A 25631-nucleotide genomic window follows, 5' to 3' on the forward strand; every position below is an offset into this window, starting at 1 on the left:
GGTCATAACTTTCCTTCCAAGGAGTAAGCATCTTTTAATTTCAAGGCTGCAATCACCATCTGCAGTGATTTTGGAACCCCAAAAAATAAAGTCTGACACTGTTTCCACTGTTTCCACATCTATTTGCCATGAAGTGATGGGACCGGATGCCATGATCTTAGTTTTCTGAATGTTGAGCTTTAAGCCAACTTTTTCACTCTCCTCCTTCACTTTCATCAAGAGGCTTTTTAGTTCTTCTTCACTTTCTGCCGTAAGGGTGGTGTCATCTGCATATCTGAGGTTATTGATATTTCTCCCAGCAATCTTGATGACTCTCCATGATCATATCAAAGTCAAATGGCTTAGTCAGGCCGTCATTCCTCCGCATGTCTGCCCCTTCACATCTCTGACTCTGGTTCTCCCATTCCTGCCTGTACATTCCTTCTGCCCACACTTCTCTCTGCCTGCCCTCAGTTTTCCTCCTGTCTACCTGTCAGAGCCCCCAGGAGTCCCACCTGTCCCGCCAGGACTCTTCTCCTGTCCTGCTGTGCAGCCACATGCTGTTCAAGGTTTGCGCTGCTCATTTACCAGTGAGATCGCACAGTACTTGGGCAGGTGAAGCATAGAGAAGGATGCAGAAAGGTACATGGCAAGTGTGCCTGTTCATTTATTGAGCACTTGGTACATTTCAGAAGCTTCTTATTCTAATAAGAGCAGAACTTACTATGTAGCAAGTGCAGTGTCAAGGCACTTAATTTTATACTCAACTCATGTAATCCTCAGTAGCCTTAATGGGATAGTTACTACTATGATCCCCATTTTACAGATGAGGAAACTGAAGCACTGTGAGATTAATGTGAACTCAGATTTTATGTAGTAGAGTTTATTCTACTGAGCTTCATTTTCTCTTTTAAATTTTTTGTTTATTTATTTATTTTTGGCTGTGCTGAGTCCATTGCTGCACGCAGGCTTTCTCCGGTTGCAATGAATGAGGGCTACTCTCTAGTCTTCTCATCACAGTGCTTTCTCTGGTTGCGCTCACAGGCTCTAGAGCACTGGCTTTAGTAGTTGTGGCACATGGGCTCAGTTGCCCCTGCAGCATGTGAAATCTTCCTGAATCAGGGATGGAACCCATGTCGCCCCTACATTGGCATGCAGACTCTAAACCACTGGAGTCCCAGGGAAGTCCTTCATTTTCTCTTTTAATCCTTATAGCAACCCTTTGAGGAAACAAGGCTCAGAGAAGCTGTGCTTGCCCCAGCTCACACAGCCAGTAAATGGAAAAGAAGTCTGTGTGCTTCAAAACCCATTCTCTTTTCCACTGTGCTGTGCATCATTCCCAGAACATCCTTGCTATTTGCTCTAAAGTATTAAAGTGTGAGGAAACCTGATATCAGCCCTACTATCAGCAGTTTAGGTAAAAGTCAGGATTTGTTACCTTAGCCAGAGTTGTTCATCTGCATATGGCTCCTACTGCTGCTATAACAAATTACCACACACTCAATGGCTTAAAACACCATGAATTTATTATCTTACATCTTGGGAGGTCAGAAGTCTGAAATCAGCTCCTACTGGCTAAAATCAAGGTGTTGATTTTAAAATCAGGTCTTCATTCCTTCTTGAAGCTCTATGGGAAGATGTGTCACCTTGCTTCTTCCACCTTCGAGAGGATCCTGGCTTCCTTGGCTCATGGCCCCTTTCTCCAGCTTCAAAGCACTTCAGTCCAACCTCAGATTCTGTCCTTATACCCTCTCTGTCTGACTCTGATCCTCCTGCCACCCTCTTATACCATCATGACTACATCAGGCTCACTGTGATAACCCAGGTAATCGCCACGTCTCAAGAGAGTTAACTGAATCCCCTCTACAAAGTCCCTTTTACCAGGTCAGGTCACATGTTCATGGGTTTCAGTGATAAGAACACAGATATCTCTGGGGTCATGACTCAGCCTACTACAGTCTGCTAGACTGTGGGCTGACAAGGCCTATTAGTCTCCATTAGCACAAGGTCCTTGAGATTCAAAGTTTGCTTTCTACTGCTCCTCCTCTTGTCACTGTTTTTGAGCCTTATATTCATCAATATTCTTTGCTTTTATTCTAAAAAATAACTTTAAAACAGAAGTGAGAAAAAAAGAAAGATGCAGGAAAGATTAAACTGCAATGAGAAACTCCACTCTGAAGCATCGTTTATATTTATCTATATTACTTGTGTTTTATGTGCAGGATTGTATCCACCCACTGTACATACATATTGCACGCATCTGTGTATAGACTGAAAAGTCACCACAACCCCTATTTTCCTCCCTTGCTTAAAACTGTGATTATGTGTTGATTTCCCTGTAAACCTTTTCTTTTTCTTTCTTTTTTTTTAATCAGGGTTACAATTCAAAATGCCTGTAGTTTAGCTATGTAAAAAGACATATGAGAGAAGAGGCCCTGCTGGTAATATTCAGGAAAAAAAGAGAGACTTTTAATGATAACCATAAATGCTTGTGAATTAAATTTTTCATTTTCTAGATCTAAACACACCACACAGAGAAGAATAACTTTGGTCTGGATTAGAGGGCTGAATTCTGGCAGAAAGAGTCAATGTGGTCATCAGTTTTGTTATATACCAGTGACTAAGATGTAAATCCTCATGAATCAGAGACATCTTTATTTAAAATGTTGTATCCAAAAAAGAAAACAAAAAAGCCTATTGGAATATTTATCTTATTTTTAGTAGTGTACTTCATAAAGAAATGGGTGTATGATACCTGGTGACTCAGTGGTAAAAAAAAAAAAAAAAAAACGCGTGCCAATACAGGAGATGCTTGTTTGATCCCTGGGTCCAGAAGAGGACCCCTGGAAAAGGAAGTGGCAACCTACTCCAGTATTCTTGCCTGGGAAATGCCATGAACAGAGGAGCCTGGTGGGCTACATTCCAGGGGGTCACAAACTGTCAAACACAACTTAGCAACTAAAAGCAAATGCTATCCATGCTCCACGTAGTAACAGGACTATTAAACCCAGAAGATGCCCTGCACACTCCTTGTACTTCCAAGATTAAGAAGCTTAATTCATATTAGATGACCAAGATAGCTTTAGTTCACAAAATGATCCAGATAGAAATTCTGTTTTTATTTAATAATTTTGTTTAGTAAGTGAGATTCCAGTCCTCATGTTCTTTGTTTTTCTGAGCCCTCCTGCAGTTTGACTCAGTTTTGACCCCTGTTACATACTAAGCGCTCTCTCTAACTGCCCTTTGAACCTCTCGGTCTCATATATCACCAAGTTACCTCCAACTACGAAGGTCTAACACCAATCTTGATAACACACCTACCTGCCACCTTCCCCAGCAGACCTGATCTTCCCTCATGAGCCTGGTACTGTGAGTGACACCGCTATCTAGCCTATCCTCTCGTGAGAACCTGGAGCTATCTCAGCCTCATTTGTCCTTCATGTTCAGACAACACACGAGTCCTGTTGATCCTATTTCCTGCATCTCCCCAGCCCCCATTGCTGTCTTCCTCTCACAGCCTTTTTTCACTGCCTTGGCTTCAGTCCTCACGACTGGCCAGACCATTATAAAACACCCTTGTACTTGGTGTCCCTGTTCGGTCTTGCCTCGCTCTGCTCCAGTGCTTCATAACCTGATATCGTTGGTTTTTTACTACAGGCCCTCTGTAAAGCCTTTAAAATATTAACATGTGCTCAGAACCCCCAAATAAGGGAATGGCATGCACAGATGTTTAGACTTATTTGACCAGGAAACCTTTTCTCCATGGCACACCTGTGACTATCTCATAGGGCAGTACTCGTTGGAACCCATTGGCCTTTGCTGCCTGAATCATTTCTACAAATTAAATCATGTTACCTCCTGCTTTAAAACCCTTGATGACACCCCAAAGTCTTAAAAGTATGTCCAATTATGTCCAAGGTCCTTCACTTTTGGCTGCTACTCAGTCTTGTTTCCCAACTACACATCCCCGTGAACTCTAACCTCTGTCTTCTCAGGACTGCTCAAGGTGTGAACATGCCATGTTCCTTCACAGACTATCTGCACACACATGGTCTGACTCTGCCAGCACTCCTGTTTCCCTGGCCATCCACTCCTATGTCACTTCTTCCACAAAGCCTTCCATCTTTTCCATAAAGACTGGGTTGCACTCTCCTCTTTTGTAGAGCTGATCACATGCATGCTGCATGCTAAGTTGCTTCAGCTGTGTCCAACTCTTTGTGACCCTATGGACTTGTGGCCCACCAGGCTCCTGTGTCCATGGGATTCTCCATCAAGAGTACTGGAGTGGGTTGCCCTGCCCTCCTTCGGGGTTTCTTTCCAACCCAGAAATTGAACCTACATCTCTTACATCTCCTGCATTGGCAAGTGGGTTCTTTAACACTACTGCCACCTGGGAGGCCCCAAACTAGTCTCACTTTATGGTAAAGTACAGTGACTGAACTGCAGATGCCTGAAGCAACGTGACCATATCACAGTCATCTGTCGTCCCTAGCACCTAAGACAGTGCCTGGCAATCAGCAAGTACTCAGGAAGTGTTTGAGGAAAGAATGGATGAGCAAATGGAGAAAGGCATGAAATGAATTAGAATCTATTAGCAGAGCACGTTATATTAAAACTGGAAAGTTGACCTTAGAAACAGAATGTGAATATCACTTATGTTGGGCTCAATAATGTGACTTGAGGTGCCAAGGAAATAAACTCAGCTCCCAGTGAATTGAACTACCAACATAAAACCAAACATGTCAAAGGAGGCAGAATTTATGACTGTGTTGATCATAGGGAAATCTTTAAAAATTCCGGACACTCAGGTCATTGTATTTTTGTATAGAAACATAACTTTTAAATATTCCTCATATTGTATTGTTTTTACTTTTCTTATAAAACTAATGAATCCATGACCTTATATCATGAAATATGCATGGCAACAAGGATAAGCAATATAAATGCTATTTTGGGTTATTTATTCTGTTTATGGCATATATTTTAAAACAATACCCAATACCAGAGATCTGCTTCTTCATACCACAATATTATTTTCAATGATGATTCATAAAGCAACATTTTTCATTTTGTTTTATTAAATTTCTCTTGCCTCTTCTTTTTAAATATTTTTCTCCTTTGCATTCTGCCTCTCACATCAAGACTGTCAGCCTCACCAGGTAACCAAAGTCACCACAGACTTTGGAATATTAATTTGAAATTTCATCTTCTACAATTTTTTTAAAAATTTGAAAACTACCTTTTTATCAGTATACACACCAGAGAAACTTTTTGAGCAAAGATGAGACAAGTATTTAAAAGCCAAATCCCTGATGACATTAACCCAGCCAGAGGGTTGTCTGCCATCCCTGGAGGGTCACAGTTCCCAGAAGAGCACACACTGCATCTGGCTGAAACCCATCAATGACTGGTGTAGAAGCAGCATCTGGCTGATGATAAAACAGTCCGATAAAAGGTGGATGTTCAGCCCATCAGCTGAATGTTTGTTTTACATCTTTTCAACATCTGGCTTTTTGGCTCTTTTGTTCATCCAATCATCAGTTCAACAAACATTTATGAAGAGTACACTCTTCGCCAGATGCAATAGTAGGCACTGGGGAATAGAAAAATGAGTGTGTTCCCTTCCCTCAAAGTCACACAATCCTGTGTACATGTAGGGAGGTGGAGGGAAAGATCAGGGCCGTAAACGACCAGCCCTAATTGGGAAGGTGCGGCACCCTTCCAGATCAAGGTGGGGTAGGAGGTGACGTCATACCATGAGGCAGAGGGGTTAGAAGAGGCTTTCCTGAAGCAGTGGCCTGCAAGCTGGGCCTTCAAGGGTGTCCTGGAAGTTTCTGGCTGGACAGAGAGGTGAAGGGCATTGCTCCCATAGTGAACCATGTGGTCAAAGGCCAGAGTACAGGAGGTATCTGTGTGCCCAGGGAAGGGCAGATTGTCCACCACAGCTAAGGCAGAGGCCATGGCAGGCTGGCAAGACATGTGCTCGGGAAGCTCAACACAGATGAGACTGTGAGGGGCCTGAAGGACGTTCTCAGCAGTCTGACTTTATCTTCGAGTGTTGAGAATTTCCTGCAAGTTGTCTATGTAGCATGCACGCTAAGTCACTTCAGTCATGTCCCATTCTTTGTGACCCCATGGACTGTAGCCCACCAGGCTCCTCTGTCCATGGGATTCTCCAGGCAAGAATTCTATAATGGTTGTCATGCCTTCCTCCAGGAGATCTAACCGACCCAGGAATCAAACACGCATCTCCCTCGTTTCCTGCATTCACAGGAGGGTTCTTTATCACTAGTGACACCTGGGAAGCCCATTTCTATCCAAATTAAACTTCAGAATAACAAGCTGATTGTTTTTGTTTGTTTGTTTTTACTTTTTTTGCAGGTAATGTCACCCAATTATCACGGAATTCTGTAGAGTGTTGGGGGAGTCTTCCGAGGGTTTGGCCCTTAAAATTTGGTCCTATCTGAAAAGTGATATCCCAGCTCTGATATTTTGAATGATTACACTCTATATACATTTTATTACATCTCCACCCTTAAAATGAAGCCAATTATCTTCATCCACTTCCTTAGTTGGAGAGAGAGAAAGTTTACCTGCATCTTTTCCTTATTGTCGCATTCACTAAGATGCTTAAGTCTGAGAGCAGTTCTCATTCTGGCATCTGTTTATTTTGGAAGCATTTATTCAAATTGAAAGGACCCCCATACACCTTATGTGATACTCCAAACAACCAGTGGTTCTAACAGAAGCTGCTCTGGGTGTCAGGTCCCAACACCTGCCCTGTCTACCCCATGTTTATTTTATTCCCATTGGAAATGGTGGAGAGGCATTCATTTAGAGAGATGTTTCTGAGTCCTTGCTCAGACGCTATGATGTGTCCAACCTTTTGCGACCCCATGAACTGCAGCATGCTAGGCTTCCTTGTCCTTCACTGTCTCTCAGCATCAGGGTCTTTTCCAATGAGTCGGCTCCTTGCATCAGGTAGCCAAAGTTCTGGAGCTTCAGTTTCAGCATCAGTCCTTCCAATAAATATTCAGGATTGATTTCCTTTAGGATTCACTTGTTTGATCTCCTTACAGTCCAAGGGACTCTCAGGAGTCTTCTCTAGCACCACAGTTCAAAAGCATCAATTCTTCGGTGCTCAGCCTTCTTTATGGTCCAGCTGTGACATTTGTACATGACTACTGAAAAAACCATAGCGTTGACTATAAGGATATTTGTTGGCAAAGTGATGTCTCTGCTTTTTAATACGCTGTCTAAGTTTGTCATAGCTTTTCTTCCAAGGAGCAAGCATCTTTTAATTTTGTGGCTACAGTCACGTCCACAGTGATTTTGGAGCCCAAGGAAATAAAATCTGTCACTGTTTCCACTTTTTCCCCTTCTGTTTGCCATGAAGTGATGGTACAGGATGCCATGATCTTAGATTTTGAATGTTGAGTTTTAAGTCCACTTTTTCACCTTCCTCTTTCACCATCATCAAGAGGCTGTCAATCCTGGTCATACAGAATTACCTGGGAAGTTTTAAATTTTTTCTAAATTTAAAAAATTAATGTCTGGGACATACTTCCCAGAGTTTAATAGATATGAAATGGGGCCCAGGACTCAGGACTTTTTAAAAAGCTCCCAGGTGGCTTTAAAGTATATCAGGATTGGGACCATTAAGAGAGTGATATCTGGGCCACTGCAGCATTCTGACTCTACTCAAGGACGTTGTATCACCATCCTAACCTTGACTCTGGGCACACATCCCTCTTACAGTTCTGAGCCCAGCCCCCTGAGCACAGACCCCCATGAGTTCTGAGTGGCCACTGCTGCAACAGGAAAAGCTCCTATGGCACAAACACCCAGCCCTAAATTTTCAGCAAGCACAAGGGCAGCTGATTCAAGAAAAGGGACTCTTCTTGAAGAAAACGGAGCTCTCCTTAGAGTTTTTGCAATAAAATTACCCCAGCACAGCATAGTAATGATTGGTATATTATTTAAGGTTAGATTTTTTTTCTTGTTTCTGTTTCTTAGCATTTGTGTCTATACCTCCTGTAAAATTTTTTATACAATTTTTAAAGTTACTTGCCACTTACAGTACATGTTGTTCCATACATTCTTGAGCTTGTATTACACCCAGTAGTTGGTATCTCCCACTCCTCCACCTGTATATTGCCCCATCCCCCCCACAACTGGTAACCACTATTTTGTTTTCTATGAGTCTACTTCTTTTTTGTTGTATTCACTAGGTTGTTGTATTTTTTAGATTCCACATATAAGTGATTTCATACAGTATTTGTCTTTCTAATTAGGGTTCAGTTCAATTCAGTTGCTCAGTCATGTCCGACTCTTTGCAACCCCATGGACTGCAGCACGACAGGCCTGTCCATCACCAACTCCCGGAGTTTACTCGAACTCATGTCCCTTGAGTCGGTGATACCATCCATCCAACAATCTCATCCGCTGTCGTCCCCTTCTCCTCCTGCCTTCAATCTTTCCCAGCATCAGGGTCTTTTCAGATGAATCAGCTCTTCACATCAGGTGGCCAAAGTATTAAGTTTCAACTTCAGCATCAGTCCTTCCAATGAATATTCAGGACTGATTTCCTTTAGGATGGATGAGTTGGACAGATTAAAAAGGATAAGAAACCCAAAGTCACAATAGTTTAAGTAAGAGAGAAAAGCATTTTTCTCTTATACACACACAGGCCATCCAGGGCCAGTATGGTGTCACCACCAGGAGGTTAGGCTGCTTCCATCTTTTTGCCTATCACTATCCAAGATGGAAGGTTAAATTTTAGACAACATGTTCATGTTGCAGCCAGCAAGAAGGAGAGGGGAGGGACAAATGACACACTCTCTTCTTGTGTGTTTTTCCTTGAAGCTGCACACAACCTTCCATGTACATACCTTTGCCCAGCACTCAGTCACATGGCACCTTCAAGGGAGGTCAGCAAATACAGTCTGTATGCCAAAGGGTCATGTGCCCAGCTAAAAACTGAGCATTTCTGTACTACTGCAAGGAGCCAAAAATCTTAGAATAATAGCTTCCTGCCCCACCCCTACAAACAACTGGATGATATTCATTCAGTTACATGTAAATGACCTGTCTGATTGGGGGCCTGTTGAAAAACCACTAAAATGGGGAGATTTTTCTAGTATCCCAAATTTCCATGGCTCTTGCTCCCACTGCCCAGACAAAAAAAACACCAATCCTATAAGAAACATATTACAGGAAATTCAAAAAACTAAGCCTCAGACCTGCTACCCCTCCAATAGTTGAGAGGATGGGCTGTCTACATGGAGAGAGGAAGGGCTGCCTTTTCTGCAGAATAATTCCTCCAGATTTACATGGATGCCAGGAGCTCTCTCTCCTTCATTCTGGAAGAAGCACAGATTATTTTCACTGCATTGTAAATATGTTTAACACTCTATTATATCACCTGTTAAACCAGTTGTCTTGGGTGACTGCAAATCATAGTTTAGAAACAACTCTCTAAGATTTAAAGGCTCTCAAAATTCCTGGATGCTCTAGTTAAATGTTTAAGATTAAGAGTGAAGGATATAGACCTTGCTACAAAATTCGTTTCAAGGTGTGGAAACAATCTCCTTTGGGTTGGTTCCTGGATTTTCTTCCCTATTTATTTATTTTTTCTTTTCTCACTCTGCAGTAAGCCAAGGCTAAGGTAAGAATTGGATTGGCAGTCAAACGTGCTACTGTCTTATGCAGAGTCTGCTTTCTCTTCCTCCCCCAGTGTTCCAGGACCTGCGGCGGGGGCATCCAGAAACGCGAGGTTCTTTGCAAACAGCGCATGGCTGATGGGAGCTTCCTGGAGCTTCCCGAGACCTTCTGTTCAGCCCCCAAACTGGCCTCCCAGCAAGCCTGCAAGAAAGATGACTGTCCTAGTGAGTGGCTGCTCTCCGACTGGACAGAGGTATGTGTGTTCCTCAGAAGGAGATAGCAAAAGAGGCATAAAGAGGAGAAGGTACCCAGACTTACAGATATAGACGGAGAGAACAGAACAAAAGAAATCTCCTGGCACTGTGGAACAGAGTTGTGGCGGGGGTGGGGGGGGGTGGTATTTTGTTTTTTAAACTTATTTTCTTGGCTGTCTTGGGTCTCTGTGTCATGCGAGATCTTTCATTGCAACACACAGACTCTCAAGTTGTGGCACATGGGCTTAGTTGCTGTGCAGCAGGTGGGATCTTAGTTCCCCAACCAGGGATCTAACGTGTGTTCCCTACATTGCAGAGTGACTTCTTAACCAATGGACCATCAGGGAAGTCCCTGAGTTGTTGTTGTTGTTGTTGTTGTTGTTGTTGAATCTTCTTTGCAATGTAGGTGATTTACAGTGTGGCGTTACTTTTAGGTGTAGAGCAAAGTGAATCAGTTATACGTGGAACAGAGTTTTTGTAAGCATTGATACCATAGTGAGTAACTAGCTTTTAACTAGGCTGCAGGGATGGGAGTTGTTAAGCAATCAACCCTCACTCAACAATCAGGAGCGGAGAATTGAAAATGAACCCTTCATGGAACAAACCAGGCCGCGTTTGTACTATTTGGATCCAGGATTTTACTGAGAACACCAGGTTCCCCCTCTCCATTCACTCCCACCTTCCTGACACTCCCCCTCCCCTGCCGCCCGCCCCACATCTCTTACAGATGTTTCTAGTCTCTCCTCAGGAAAGGCAAAGCCTCTCTAGTTCTTCTCATCCAAGTTACTGGACAATGAGGCGTATGATTTATTAGGAAAAGAAGGCCAAGGAAATCCTGCCTCCTTCCTGTCAGTTTCCTGGATCCAAAACGTCAACAGCTTCCCAGCAGGAGAAGTTGATTTCCCCCGATGCCCTGCATCTAGGGAGATGACCACATCGGCATTACCATTCCTGACTTACCTCATCAGTTAAGGATAGACCCCCGACTAACCTGCTTCTCTAAATCATTCCTACTTCAACACTCGCCTGAACTAACTCATCGACACCCAGCTCCAACTTGTTTTCAGCCTCTACTCCTTCTTTGATTTGCCTGCAACTCCCCCAGCTTCATAGGTCCCGTGTCTTTCATAGAAACCACCCCCACCAAAAGTCTCGCCTCGCAAGTAGATTCAGCCAAGAACGGAATTACAAGGCCTGAAGTGAAAATCTCAGGGCCCAAACCAAATTCAAAACCCTTCTCTTTCTTGCCTAGAAGCCTCTGGATTGGCCTTGTCGATCTCACTGCCTCCTTTGTAGACCATCCAACCCACAGGACAGAGCCGCTGCTGCTGCTTGAAATCCATCACAGAGGTCCTTGCTGCCCCAGAGGGGAATGCAGCTGCCTCTAAAAATGAAGATGCCACATCATTCAGCCTATGTTCTGAGAATTCTCGCCCTGTGTTTTATCTGCCCATGCAGAGGTCCATCAGATGACACCTTCTGAGTACACTGCAGTTGAGATTTAACCTATGTCATCATAGGTTTTGCAGTTTGGCAGTAAAATTTGGTCTTCTGATGGTAGTTCCCTGCAAATGTCTCAGAACAGAAGGGGGAACGATTTTTATCATCTCTTAGAAGTAATTTTGTTTCAGAAGGATGAAGGATTTGATGTGTGGGATGAGTGTATGTGTATGTGCATGTGTGAACATGCTCAGTTCAGTTCAGTCACTCAGTCGTGTCTGACTCCTTGCGACTCCATGAATCACAGCACGCCAGACCCCCCTGTCCATCACAAACTCCTGAAGTTTACTCAAACTCCTGTTCATTGGGTCGGTGATGCCATCCAGCCATCTCATCCTCTGTTGTCCCCTTCTCCTCCTGCCCCCAATCCCTCCTGGCATCAGGGTCTTTTCCAGTGAGTCAGCTCTTCACATGAGGTGGCCAAAGTATTAGAGTTTCAGCTTCAGCATCAGTCCTTTCAATGAACACCCGGGACTGATCTCCTTTAGGATGGACTGATTGGATCTCCTTGCAGTCCAAGGAACGCTCAAGTCCTCTCCAACACCACAGTTCAAAAGCAGCAAATTCTTCAGTGCTCAGCTTTCTTCACAGTCCAACTCTCACATCCATACATGACTACTGGAAAAACCATAGCCTTGACTAGACAGACCTTTGTTGGCAAAGTAATGTCTCTGCTTTAAAATATGCTATCTAGGTTGGTCATAACTTTCCTTCCAAGGAGTAAGCATCTTTTAATTTCATGGCTGCAGTCACCATCTGCAGTAATTTTGGAGCCCACAAAAATAAAGTCTGACACTGTTTCCACTGTTTCCCCATCTAATTGCCATGAAGTGATGGGACCAGATGCCATGATCTTAGTTTTCTGAATGTTAAGCTTTAAACCAACTTTTTCACTCTCCTCCTTCACTTTCATCAAGAGGCTTTTTAGTTACTCTTCATTTTCTGCCATAAGGGTGGTGTCATCTGCATATCTGAGGTTATGGATATTTCTCCCGGCAATCTTGATTCCAGCTTGACCTTCAGCCAGCCCAGCATTTCTCATGATGTACTCTGCATATAAGTTAAATAATCAGGGTGATAATATACAGCCTTGATGTACTTTTCCTATTTGGAACCAGTCTGTGTTTCCATGTCCAGTTCTAACTGCTGCTTCCTGACCTGCATACAGGTTTCTCAAGAGATAGGTCAGATGGTCTGGTATTCCCATCTCTTTCAGAATTTTCCACAGTTTATTGTGATCCACACAGGTAAAGGCTTTGGCATAGTCAATAAAGCAGAAATAGATGTTTTTCTGGAACTCTCTTGCTTTTTCGATGATCCAGCGGATCATTTGGCAATTTGATCTCTGGTTCCCCTACCTTTTCTAAAACCAGCTTGAACATCTGGAAGTTCACAGTTCATGTACTGCAGAAGCCTGGCTTGGAGAATGTTGAGCATTACTTTACTAGCGTGTGAGATGAGTGCAATTGTGCTGCAGTTCAAGCATTCTTTGGCATTGCCTTTCTTTGGGATTGGAATGAAAACTGACCTTTTCCAGTCCTGTGGCCACTGCTGAGTTTTCCAAATTTGCTGGCATATTGAGTGGAGCACTTTTATACCGTCATCTTTCAGGATTTGAAATAGTTCAAGTGGAATTCCACCTCCTCCACTAGCATCAGAGTGATGCTTCCTAAGACCCAGTTGACTTCTCATTCCAGGATGTCTGGCTCTAGGTGAGTGATCACACCATCGTGATTATCTGGGTCATGAAGATCTTTTTTGTACAGTTCTTCTGTGTATTCTTGCCACCTCTTCTTAATATCTTCTGCTTCTGTTAGGTCCATACCATTTCTGTCCTTTATCGAGCACATCTTTGCATGAAATGTTCCCTTGGTATCTCTAATTTTCTTGAAGAGATCTCTAGTCTTTCCCATTCTGTTGTTTTCCTCTATTTCTTTGCATTGATCACTGAGGAAGGCTTGAACATGTTAGTGACAGTTTTTCTGTGGAATGTTGATTTGGGGTTTAGTATCATATAGGAAATACAGATCAATGGAACAAGATAGAAAACCCCGAGTTAAACCCACATACCTATGGGCACCTTGTGTGTGTGTGTGTGTGTGTGTGTGTGTGTGCATGCATGCATGCGTGCTCAGTTGCAAAGTCATGTCCAACTCTTTGCCACCCCATGGACTGTAGCCTGACAGACTCCTCTATCCATGGGATTTTCCAGGCAAGAATACTGGAGGGGGTTGCTATTTCCTCTTCCAGGGAATCTTCCCAACCCAGGGATCAAAGCCGTGTCTCCTGCAGCTCCTGCATTGGCAGGTGGATTCCTTACCCCTGAGCCACCTGGGTGACAGAAGATGAAATGGTTAGATGGCATCACCGACTCAATGGACATAAATTTGAGCCAACTCCAGGACATAGTGGAGCATAGAAGAGCCCAGTGTGCTGCAGTCCATGGGGTCGCAAAGAGTCAGACACGACTTAGCAACTAAACAACAACAACAGTCATGTATGAAAAATCATTGCCAGCAGTGCAGGTGAGAGCACTGATGTATTAGCCAAGGAAGTGGCTCTGGATGAAGGCTGCCTCCCAGGGGTGTATTGTAAAAAGCATTGCTCTTCTAAGTCCGTCAATGGTGGTCTTCCATGAGTGGGATGCCAAGAAGGAGACTTGTGTATATTAGAGTTGTCCTTCCAAGTTCCTGGTGTTTGTGGCCTCTGAGCACCTAGAACTCAGAGAGGATCTGAAGGAAGGATTCTTGTGGTTAGGCACTAAGGTGCCAGTAAGTAAAGGAGACATGTAGTATCATGTGTACTTGAGAGTTCAGACTCACAGACAAGCAAACAGGTTCAAATCCTGACTCTGCCACTTACTGGCTGTGTAACCTTGGGCTGGTTACTTGACCCTTCCAGGCTTTAGTTTGCTGAACTTGAATATTGGCGATGATAATTGTGTCCACTAACATGGTTATCAATTATAAATGATGCATATAAAGTACTCTGTGCCTAGTAAAAGTTAACCCTTATCATGGTTGCGATTTTCTTCTATCCCTCCTTATTGTTAGGAAAAGGAACGGAAATAAAAGAAAGCTCATAACTTGACTGGCTGGACCCAGAATTATGATCAAGACCTCCCACAGACTCTGCTGGTCTTCCTAGGAGGCAGAAGTTACATTTTTAGAACTAAGAATAGTTAGCCCTTATCCAAGGATTGTTACCAGGTTCTGCACTATCTAGGTTGATGAATGGAGATTCCAAACATTGAGATGGGACTGGGAGTGGTGGGATTTTAACTCCTGTTCACTGGGGATAAACTCAGTATGGCTGGTACCATACAAAAGTGCTCCTGGGGGTGTTCACAAAGGCTTCAGTTGGCCCTGTTATCCCCACAACCCTTCCTTTGGCCCTCTGGCTAGGATAAGACATGCATTCCACACCCCCCACATGACTCCCTTTGGAGAAAGGAAGACCTGGATGATCTATGGGTGTTTTTCATCCTCAACTATCTGGGCTTAATCTCATGGTTACTGCACAGAATCCCTTAGAGACAGAATTAAGCCAAAGTTTTAAACACTTCAAATAAAATTACTTTCAGATTCTATTCTGAGAAAAGGTCTCTCAAAAGACCTTACTTCTTTTCTTTAAAAGAAACACTTGGATCTCTTGAAAGAGTTGGCTATTCAATATTTTTAAGTCATATTTTTATGGAAATTCCTTCCTCCCCCAAACATAAAAGAAATTAAAGTCAGAGCAGTCAATTTTAAAGCTAGAAAGAACTTAGGAGATCTTATAGTCTAGTGGTTCTTTAAAAAATTAAAGCCACAAAACCCTTTTTTTTCCATTGAAATGTTTCAATGAAGTCAGAAATCTAAAACAGAACGAATCAGAGTTATTTGGTGGAAGTGTGGGTAGGAGTCCCAGATTCCCAAATGGTTGGGTCTGTAGATCACCTTGAGAAGCCCCTAAATCACATCCACAACATAGTTAAAGAACACGCTTTGAAAATCCCTGATCAGGTGTAGTTTCCCTGTTTCAGAAATGTGGAAATTGAGCCTAAAGAAAGAACTAGATTTGACCAGAATCATAAACTGATCTTCCAACACTTGGTCCATTTTTCCATTTCTGTACTTGGCAACACTTAGATGACCAGGCTTTTAAAATTTCCAGGCTCTCTACCCCCATTCCACCTGAGCCCTGGATTTGGTGCTGTCATTTACAATAAAATAAGGGGTGGGTGGAATCTGGAATCCACACTCTTCAGGGAACAAAAGCAATGGGCTTGATTCTCATCTCCATTTTTTGCATCTTAAATACCTTTTAGGGTGGTGGATATCTCAGTGCATTGCATGGAATAGTTCATTTCCATGGGCTTCCATATGAAACTTGGAAACCTAAGATACTATTTTTTGGTTTCTACTGTCATTTTTCAAGTTAACGTGGCATGTTGCCATGACCCTAGTTCAGGCCTTTATCATCTCAACCCTGGACTACTGTGGCAGCCTCCTTAACTGTCATCCTTGCCTCCCATCCATCTCCTACTCCTATCCCTCCCAGACACTGTTGCCAGATTAACCTTCTCAAAACACCTCCTTCATCATTTCACTCCTCCCTTAAATGGCTCCTTATTGCCTTATGGACCAATTCCAAACCTTCCGTCTGAAAATTAAGTCTCCAACATCTGGCCCCAAACTACCTCTTGAGCTCCTGACACTCTCCACTTGGCCTCTCTGTTCAGTCAAACTGGTTCAGCTCTGTCTCTTAGCCTGCCTTGGCCTTGAGCACTGAACTCTTCCACCTTGATTCTGGATAGTTCCCTGACTGCCATGCTTACTCTGGGTTCTCTGAACCCATCCAGACTCCAACCGTCTTCCAGACTAGGCCAGGAAATCACTGGTATACCACGAGCATTCACCTATTGTTAGCATTCATTTTATGATACCAATATTTCACTTACAATCTTGTACTTTTACTAAGTTCTTTTATTGCTATTTCTTTAAACAGCTTTCAGTTCAGTTTAGTCGCTCAGTTGTATCCGACTGTTTGCGACCCCATAAACCGCAGCATGCCAGGCCTCCCTGTCCATCACCAACTCCCAGAGTCCACCCAAACCCATGTCCATTGAGTCGGTGATGCCATCCAACCATCTCATCCTCTGTCGTCCCCTTCTCCTCCTGCCCTCAATCTTTCCCAGCATCAGGGTCTTTTCAAATGAGTCAGCTTTTTGCATCAGGTGGTCAAAGTATTGGAGTTTCAGCTTCAACATCAGTACTTCCAATGAATACCCAGGACTGATCTCCTTTAGGATGGACTGGTTGGATCTCCTTGCAGTCCAAGGGACTCTCAAGAGTCTTCTCCAACACCACAGTTCAAAAGCATCAATTCTTCAGTGCTCAGCTTTCTTTATAGTCCAACTCTCTCATCCATGTATAAATCTATTGTTTTGCAGGCAGAAGACCCGGGTTTGATCCCTGGGTTGGGAAGAGCCCCTGGAGAAGGGAATGGCTCCCCATTCCAGTATTCTTTCCCAAACAAGTCCATGGACAGATGAGCCTAGTGGGCTACAGTCCATGGAGTTGCAAAGAGTTGAACATGACTGAGCAACTAACACACACATGATAAATATATGTTTTTTAACTTTTTAAGAAACCATCAAACTTTTTCTAAAAGGGCTGTATTTTACATTCCCAGCAGCATTACAGGAAGGCTCTAATTTTTCCACATCCTCACTTATGATAATAACACCTATTATTGTCATTTTGATTATGAAAATTCTAGTGAATATAGAGTGCTATTTCATTGTGGTTTTAATTTCCATGTTCTGTAATATAACATTTCATTTTAATAATGCATTTGGATTTCTTCTCATTATTTGATAACATCTCTTTGAGGTTAGGAATCGTCTTACACATCTTTGTCCCATAGCATTTAGCATCCCACCTCAAACCAAGTAGATACATAAGAATTATCTGATACTTGACATTAAAATATTATAATTAATTTGTAAAGGAAGGAGAAAAGAATTAGCATTAGTTGAATGTCATTTCTGTGTGTGAAGTTTTAAAATATATTATCATTGAATTCTCAGCCTTGCCAAATAAGTTATAAGAAGTAGAAACAGACTCAGAGTTTAAGTGACTTGCCAACTAGTGACAAGCAGTACTGAGTTGGAATTTAAACAGTGGACTCTATAACTCTAACTCTAAAGCCCAGACCATAAAAGTAAAAATAGGTGAAATGTCCACAGGAGACCTGAGACCAGAAAAGAGTGTGGCTACAATATGGATGTGTCTTTTCATACTGTAACATAATTAATTTCCCTCTTTCTCAGTTGCTATTGCTTTCCAAGCAATTTTTCTCATATTTTGGTGAGTTTGAGAGTCCATACAAAATCCATTAGCCTCCAGTTCTCCGCATTTACATGCATTTGGCCTTTCTTCCCCCACCAGTGTTCCACGAGCTGCGGGGAGGGCACCCAGACACGAAGTGCCGTTTGCCGGAAGGTGCTGAAAACCGGTGTCTCAGCAATTGTCAATTCCTCCCTGTGCCCGCCCCTGCCATTCTCTTCATCCATCAGGCCCTGTATGCTGGCCACCTGTGCAAGTGAGTACGGCAGTGCTCTGGGATGGGGAGAGAGCAAGAGCGGTAGCTTACCCTGAGCCCGAGAGCAGTGGGGATGGTCAGGCAGTAAACCTCAGAGGGCATCAGGCTGGTGATCTCAGCTAGATATGGGAAAGGAATCTTAATTACATGTGGCCAGGCAGAAGGCTCTTCACTGGGGGAAAACCAGTTTACAGGAGGTAGGGCAAAATGCACTTGCTGGCATAGGGAGATCTGGAAGCTGGAGTCAGTATAGTACTAATGAAGTCTAATGTGACCCACTCCAGGATTTTACACTAAACAGTGTGTTCTGTTTACTAGTAACCCCTAGAGGTATAACACTTCTGATGTCTTCTCTCCATGTATATGGGGGCCGTGATGCTCTGTAGGACCCAAAAGGGAGACATTCTCCTTCTCTTTGTCCTCTGCCTCTTTTTATGATTCTGATTTCTTTCTTTTTTGAAAAATTTTTTAAAATTATTTATTTTAATTGGAGGCTAATTACTTTACAATATTGTAGTAGTTTTTGCCATACATTGACATGAATCAGCCATGGGTGTACATGTGTCCCCCATCCTGAACCCACCTCCCTCCCCATCCCATCCCCCAGGGTTGTCCCAGTGCACCGGCTTTGAATGCCATTTCATGCATCAAACTTGGGCTACCGATCTATTTCACATATGGTAATATACATGTTTCAATGCTATTCTCTCAAATCATCCCACCCTCGCCTTCTCCCACAGAGTCTAAAAGTCTGTTCTTTATATCTGTGTCTCTTTTGCTGTCTCACATATAGGGTCATCATTACCATATTTCTAAATTCCATATATATGCATTCCATATATATACTGTATTGGTGTTTTTCTTTCTGACTTACTTCACTGTATAATAGGCTCCAGTTTCATCCATTTCATTAGAACTGATTCAAATGTGTTCTTTTTAATAGCTGAGTAGTATTTCTTTTTTTTAAAAAGTCCTTTTAAAGAGAGGAACTGTCTTTCTCCTGGAATCACCCTCCATCTAGAACCCTTCCTCTGTTTCTAGGGGTAGAAATCCCCAAGAGAGTGATAGCAGGTTGCCCAGCTGCATCTCCTTAGCTCTCCTGTGTTGATTGTGGCAGCAGCTTGATGGTCCACAGTTGGTAGCCAGCTCCTCCCATCAAACAAGTCAGGAAATGAAGGCCCTGGCCAAAGCAAACTCTGAAGCGCTTTCCCTCTCCTTTCTTTGGTCCTCCATCTCTCTTTCTTCCCTCCACCCTGACCTTTTCCCCTCTCTCTTGTCGCTGCGCCTCACTCTACCTTTTCTCCACTCTCTGCTTCTCTTTCTCCATCTGTCTGCTTCCGTTGCTTTCATTCCAGGGCCCGGGCGGCCATCCACAAAGCATAGTCCTCACATCGCGGCAGCAAGGAAGGTCTACATCCAGACGCGCCGGCAGAGGAAGCTGCACTTCGTGGTGGGGGGCTTCGCCTACTTGCTCCCCAAGACCGCGGTGGTGCTGCGCTGTCCCACGCGGCGCTTCCGCAAGCCCCTCATCACCTGGGAGAAGGACGGCCAGCACCTCATCAGCTCTGCCCACGTCACTGTGGCCCCCTTTGGGTACCTAAAGATCCACCGCCTCAAGCCCTCTGATGCGGGAATCTACACCTGCTCGGCCGGACCAGCCCGGGAGCAGTTTGTGATTAAGCTCATCGGAGGCAACAGGAAGTTGGTGGCCAGGCCCTTGAGCCTGAGGAGCGAGGAGGAGGCCCTCGCGGTGAGGAAGGCCAGCCCCAAGGAGGCCCTGCAGACGCACAAACACCAGAACGGCATCTTCTCCAACGGCAGCAAGGCCGAGAAGCGGGGCCTCCCCGCCGACACCGGGGGCCGCTATGACGACCTGGTCTCGCGGCTGCTGGAGCAGGGGGGCTGGCCGGGAGAGCTGCTGGCGTCGTGGGAGCTGCAGGGCTCCGCGGAGAGGAACGCGTCTTCAGAGGAGGACCAGAACGCGGAGCAGGCCCTCCTGCGTCTGCCCTTCACCATGGTGACGGAGCAGCAGCGCTTGGACGACATCCTCCGGAACCTCTCGCAGCAACCCGAGGAACTCCGCGATGTCTACAGCAAGCATCTGGTGGCCCAGCTGGCGCAGGAGATCTTCCGCAGCCACCTGGAGCACCAGGACGCGCTCCTCAAGCCGTCAGAGCGGAGGGGCCCCCCGGTGGCCATCCCTCCCCATAAGCACGTGTCTGGCTTCAGCAGCTTCTCCCGGATCTTGTCCACTGGGGAGGGCGGGGGCGGCTCCCGCCGGCCGTACCGCAAGCCTGTCATCCTGCGCAAGATCTCCGCCGCCCAGCAGCTCTCTGCCTCCGAGGTGGTCACCCACCTCGGGCAGACGGTGGCCCTGGCCAGCGGGACACTGAGCGTGCTTCTGCACTGTGAGGCCATTGGCAACCCGAGGCCCACCATCAGCTGGTCCAGGAATGGAGAAGAGGTTCAGTTCAGCGACAGGTAAGTTCTGCAGTTACCTGGTCTGGGAAGACCTGCGGGGAAGGGGTCACCTTGTGCGGAAGGCACCCTGTTCATTCTTCTTTCAAGGTGTTTGCAAGGGTAGAGCTTAGAGTACTGGGCCTCAGGGACTGCTCTCATCCTGGGTTTCAAGCTCTCTCCATACTGATGAACTGTTAAAGCAAAGACAAAGTATTTAATTTCTCTAAACTGTATGCTCTCATCTTTGTAAGATAATAGTAAGAATACCTACAACCCTCAAGCCCCATAGGATCGCTAAGATTAATGAGATTCTCTCCGGATAGCTCTGAACCTTTGGCAGGAAGCTATCATTCCAGACCAAAGCATTATAGCATTACCGTTTTTGTGAGATGAACCGCTGAAAAGCTTGTACACCAGGATACTGTCTCCGTGTGTGTGGTCCCCCAGGGTTGGGGACAGAGTGCAACCAGCACCTGCTGCTCCCAGTGGGTGAGCCCATCCTCTGTCTGTGCTGGACAAGGCTGTTTGTTCCAGAAAGCTGTTATTTCCAGTTGGATCTGTGATTAATTATCCTATTATTTCTTGGTGTCTCTGTTTTGATGTGCCTTTACTGGGATGACAGCATGCCTTTGCTGGTTTCCTTGGGCCATGGCCATTCATAATGTAGAATCAATAGTGATAGAAGAGGTAATAATAGTATTTTTTAGTACTACATGCGTGCCAAAAGCATGCCATGCTTCCTACTCACCTCCTCTGTAATCTTTATAAACAGCCTTGTCCAGCCCTGACAACAAATAGAGCTGGCATTGACTGAGTAGTAAGTGTCTTCCAGGCCGGTGTAAATGCTCTTTGTGCTTTATCTCACTGAATTCTAACAGCAGCCCTAAGAGGCAGTATAATTTTTATCCACACTTTACAGAAGAGAGAATCAAGCCTAGTAACTTACTAAAGATCACATTTATTAGGTGGCAGAGCCAAGATATGTGACAGAAATAAGAAAGGCAGCCAATGGAAGAATCATAGTCTATGGATAAGAGAGGAACTTTAAGGTCTGTGCTTCAGAGTTCTCGTTTTAACTTATTATCTTCACTGAGTTCATGAAGCATGCTCTTTTCATTAAATGTCCTTTTAAATACTATTGTTCGGTTAATCCTCTTTGCTGGCCTGCTTATGAGTAAGGAAGGAAAGAAGGCAAGATATATTATGTCAGGCAGTGTGCCAGGTTTATTTATATGTCACTACATTTGTTCTTCTGACAGTCAAGCCACTAGATTGACATTATCCTCCAGTTTCACATAGGAAATTGAGGTTCGGCAGCTCACTCACAGTCACACTTTAGGAAAGACCTGATTAAGGATTCAATATCAAGTTTATTGGATTCCAAAGAATAGTTCTGTCTGTTCTTCCAAAACTTGATGAACAAACATGACTTTGTCCATCCTGCCTACACCTTTTGTGTTTTTGAAATGTCATCAATATTGCTTCTCAACCTGAGCTCTTACAGATCAAATAGCTTTAATAACAATACTAAGTATTTTCTCTGTGACACTCTGCTCAATGCTTTAAAGGGTATTATCTTGCTTAATCTTCAAAAAAAAAAAAAGCCTTATGAGATCAGTGCCATTATTGTTACAACATCAGTAATAAAAAAGCTAAGGCACAGTTGTTGGACCCACACAGAAGCCCTGAAGACAAGGATTGAATGCAGACAGTTTGTTCTGAGAGTCTATAATGGTAGCCTCTCCTCTTGTTTGCTTCTTGATCCTCCCGAGCATAGACTTTCCTTGATCAGCTTTTCTGCTATGATCCCTGCAGTTCTTTCCAGAAATCTTTGTAAGGAGTTTGTGGGTTAGGCTAAAGTTGCAGTAAATCCCATTGAGGTCATTGGGTCTCAGGGGACAGCTCCAGCATCAGACCTCCAGAAGGATGGGTGCTGACTGAAAGTTGCACCCTGGTACTCAGGTGGGTGGTGCACTGGAACTGCCTCTGTCATTGCACCTGTCACACCTATTATGCCCAAATTGTGCCATGCCTGCCATCAGCCAGTCAGTTCCTATTTTATTCATATCCTCTGGGCCTGTTGCCTAAAACTGGTGTTACTGAGATCAAAGGGAGTAGCAGTTGGCTGTGTGAGGGAGAAGATGGGTATTAACATTCCTTGACTAACTCCAGCTACTGTATCCCCATGCCAGCAACTTCCACAGCCATCATCTCTTAATGTCCACTGCCCGGTATAACATACGAGCTGATAGCCCTATTTCAGAGATGAGGAAACCAAGGTTCACAGTAGTTAAGGAAGCTGACCCCTGTTAAATAGCTAGTAAATGGCAGAATCAAGAAAATAAATTCAAATTCAGTTCTGCCCAACACACGTTCATGCTGTTTTGAGTGACTTAAGTTCATGTTTTCATGCATCTCCTATATTTGACTCAGGATACCAAGTTGCCTCAAGACCCCTGCTGTTTTCTCCTAGCCTTTTCCAGAGTCCCTTCCTTTGAATAGTGACTACTTCCTCCTAAAGGGTGTACAATGATGCAGGCCACTGAGATGGGGAAGGGGATGATCAGAACTCTGTTCTGCCTGGAACTGCAGGGAGAATATTGAGGCCATGGCTTAGTCGGAGGTCCCAACAACTTCCTTGAGTTCTAGAGTTTATGAAATCCAAGGATCATGCCTCAGTCTTGGTCACTGGTGACTGCAGGAAAAATTTGGGAGGAATTAGAAGGACTGAGGTCTTTGGGCTGGTCTTGCCAAGGCCCTTCACTTTCCATGGCCTTATTCCCTTCATTTAAAAAGTGAGGGAGATTGTAGCAAATCATCTCTGATCTACCATCTTAATTCCTTGATAGAAGGTCACAGAAGGTTAAAACCCACATGTTGATGGAGAATGGGGAGAGCCTTGAGCATGTCACTTCAAAATTTGCCCTACAGGTTATCTTCCAAGTGGTTCATAGATAGAGGTTCATTGATTACATGAGTTTGGGATATGCTCGCTCAAAGTTAAACATATGTATTTACTGCTGGACTTTCTTCTATTGTTTAATATAGTATTTGATTTTTTCTTTTTTTATAGAAATAGTGAAAAGGCTATAAAACAATTCAAATAATACCTGAATCTATAAAGTAAAAATGCAGATCTCTTTCATGCCCCCAATTCTATTCCCCAGAGGCTGTCAGTATACACCCATTTGGAATTTTTATATATTTTACTGTATTATATATTATATATGTCACATACACACGTAAGATTTGTGTTTTTTTAATGCAATGTTATGTTTACAAATTTGACTTAATTTCTATTCAACAACATGTCTAGGAGACATTTCAGAATAGTATGTAGAGGTCAATATCACCTTTTTTAACCACTGATTACTGGTCTTCAATGTATTTAACTAACCCTCAAGGGAAATTATTTTGGTTTTTCCATTTTGGTTTTCAACTCCTATAAGCATTCCAACATGTATAGCATGCAGTGTTTTCCAAGTATTTCTTTGACCAATGAATAATTTTTTGGTCTAATAATCTCAATGACATCAATAATTCTTAAAATACTACTTTTGCCTTTTAATTTTTACCTTATTGGACATTAGGAGTCTAATGGCTTTAAGATAAAGAAGAGTCAACAGAATCTTGCTAAAAAAAGAAATGTGGCAGCCAGTTGCTAAAGATGAAAAGTTGTAGGCCTAGGACAGAAGAGAGCAAATTCTAGGTCATGAGTCACCAGGACATTGGTGGGAACAGGGGATAACATTAAGAAGGAAAGCCCAGGAACTTACCTGTGCTTAAGGAATGTGCTCCCACTGGTTAAGACTTCTCTTTCCATTGCAGGTTGTGTGGGTTCGATCCCTGCTTGGGGAGCTAAGATCCTACATGCCTTGTGGCCAACAACACAAAGCATAAAACAGAAGCAATATTGTAACAAATTCAATAAAGACTTTAAAAAAAAACATGGTCCACATTAAAAAGAAGAAAAACAAAAAACCACGTGGGGGTCATGAGCAGACAGTATTACAGTTTTTGCCACTATCAAGATATTTTTTCCAGATCTAGCCTTAACAGAACTTTTTTAATGCAAGTTAATGGCATGCAGTAGGGAAAAATAAGAGATTTCCGTTTCTGATCCTTGACATCATAATTTTTCCATTTTTCTTAGCTAGCCAGTAAGAAATATGGCTGGAGCTTAGTGTTTTATGCAGTTTTCCAAGTGCTGTTTGAGAAAATGAAATGGTTGCATCTGTACAGAACACACAGGAGGCACAGAACTGCCATTGGGACTGCTCTGCTGTGGCTGTTGGTGACCTCTTTTGTGTTGGGTTTCATTGCTTGTCATCATTCCTGTGTCTGGTAGCGCTTCAGAAGTGCTCATTTATTTTTAAACAGAGAAGTGCTGAAATGCTCAGTGTTATAGTCCAGTTAGTCTGTTTTTGCTTAGTACCCAAATCCATCTCTCTGAAAGAGTCTGCAAACTTCAGCCGGCTGTTGGTCTGAAGGACTTTGCAGATATATTCAAGTACACGCTGAATAGCCTGAGCCACCAAGACAGTGACTGAAGTCTGTTATGTCTTGGCTTTTAAATATGCCAAAGCTTGACTTAAAAGAAACTGGCTTTCAGAAAGAATCACTAACAATTCAGATACTACTGCATCTCATCAGGTGTATAACTTACTAGTTAGAAGGAATTCACATCATTCTTAGAAGCATATGTCAACTTCTTAAGCAATCATTTACAGGATGTCCCTCAGTGTATTAAAACATTCTAGTTCTTCCTAATTCCTACTTCTTCCTTTATTTCACATACGTTCCCATGCTTACTCTGAACCAGACCCCTTGTTAGATATGAGGGATGGAGGGAAAAGAGGCTCATTCCCTGTGAGGGCAACTCAAAGCCTAGTTTGGAAACCAGAGAAGTAAATGCAGGGTGTAAATGCTAAGTGAAAGGAAGGCATATTTCTTTATCTCATAAGTATTCATCTATCTGTCATATACCAGAGACGCACCTACTTGCTGAGAAGATTGTGGTGAATGAAACGCAAGTCTGTGTTTTGCACTTCATGTGCATTTAGATATCTGCTCAAATGGCACACATCGGAAAGATCTTCCCAGCTCATTCTGTCTAAAAGAGCACTCCTTATCATTCTCTGACCCTTTAACTCTATTTTACTTACAGAATTTTATCATCCTCTGACA

The 25631-nt window shown here is 43.5% G+C and overlaps 1 protein-coding gene across 5 annotated transcripts in view; it reads left to right on the top strand.

The window, feature by feature from the left end:
- Positions 1-25631, top strand: part of ADAMTSL1 (ADAMTS like 1) — a 1044920-nt gene that overhangs the window by 874725 nt on the left and 144564 nt on the right. For all 5 annotated transcript variants that reach the window (XM_070480552.1, XM_070480554.1, XM_070480555.1 and 2 more), the window contains 3 exons: positions 9716-9895; positions 17831-17984; positions 19340-20465. In XM_070480552.1, coding sequence (XP_070336653.1) covers positions 9716-9895; positions 17831-17984; positions 19340-20465 — 1460 coding nt within the window. The remainder of the gene's footprint in view (positions 1-9715; positions 9896-17830; positions 17985-19339; positions 20466-25631) is intronic.

Source organism: Odocoileus virginianus, chromosome 18 (genome assembly GCF_023699985.2).
Source record: "Odocoileus virginianus isolate 20LAN1187 ecotype Illinois chromosome 18, Ovbor_1.2, whole genome shotgun sequence".
NCBI classification, from domain to species: Eukaryota; Metazoa; Chordata; class Mammalia; order Artiodactyla; family Cervidae; genus Odocoileus; species Odocoileus virginianus.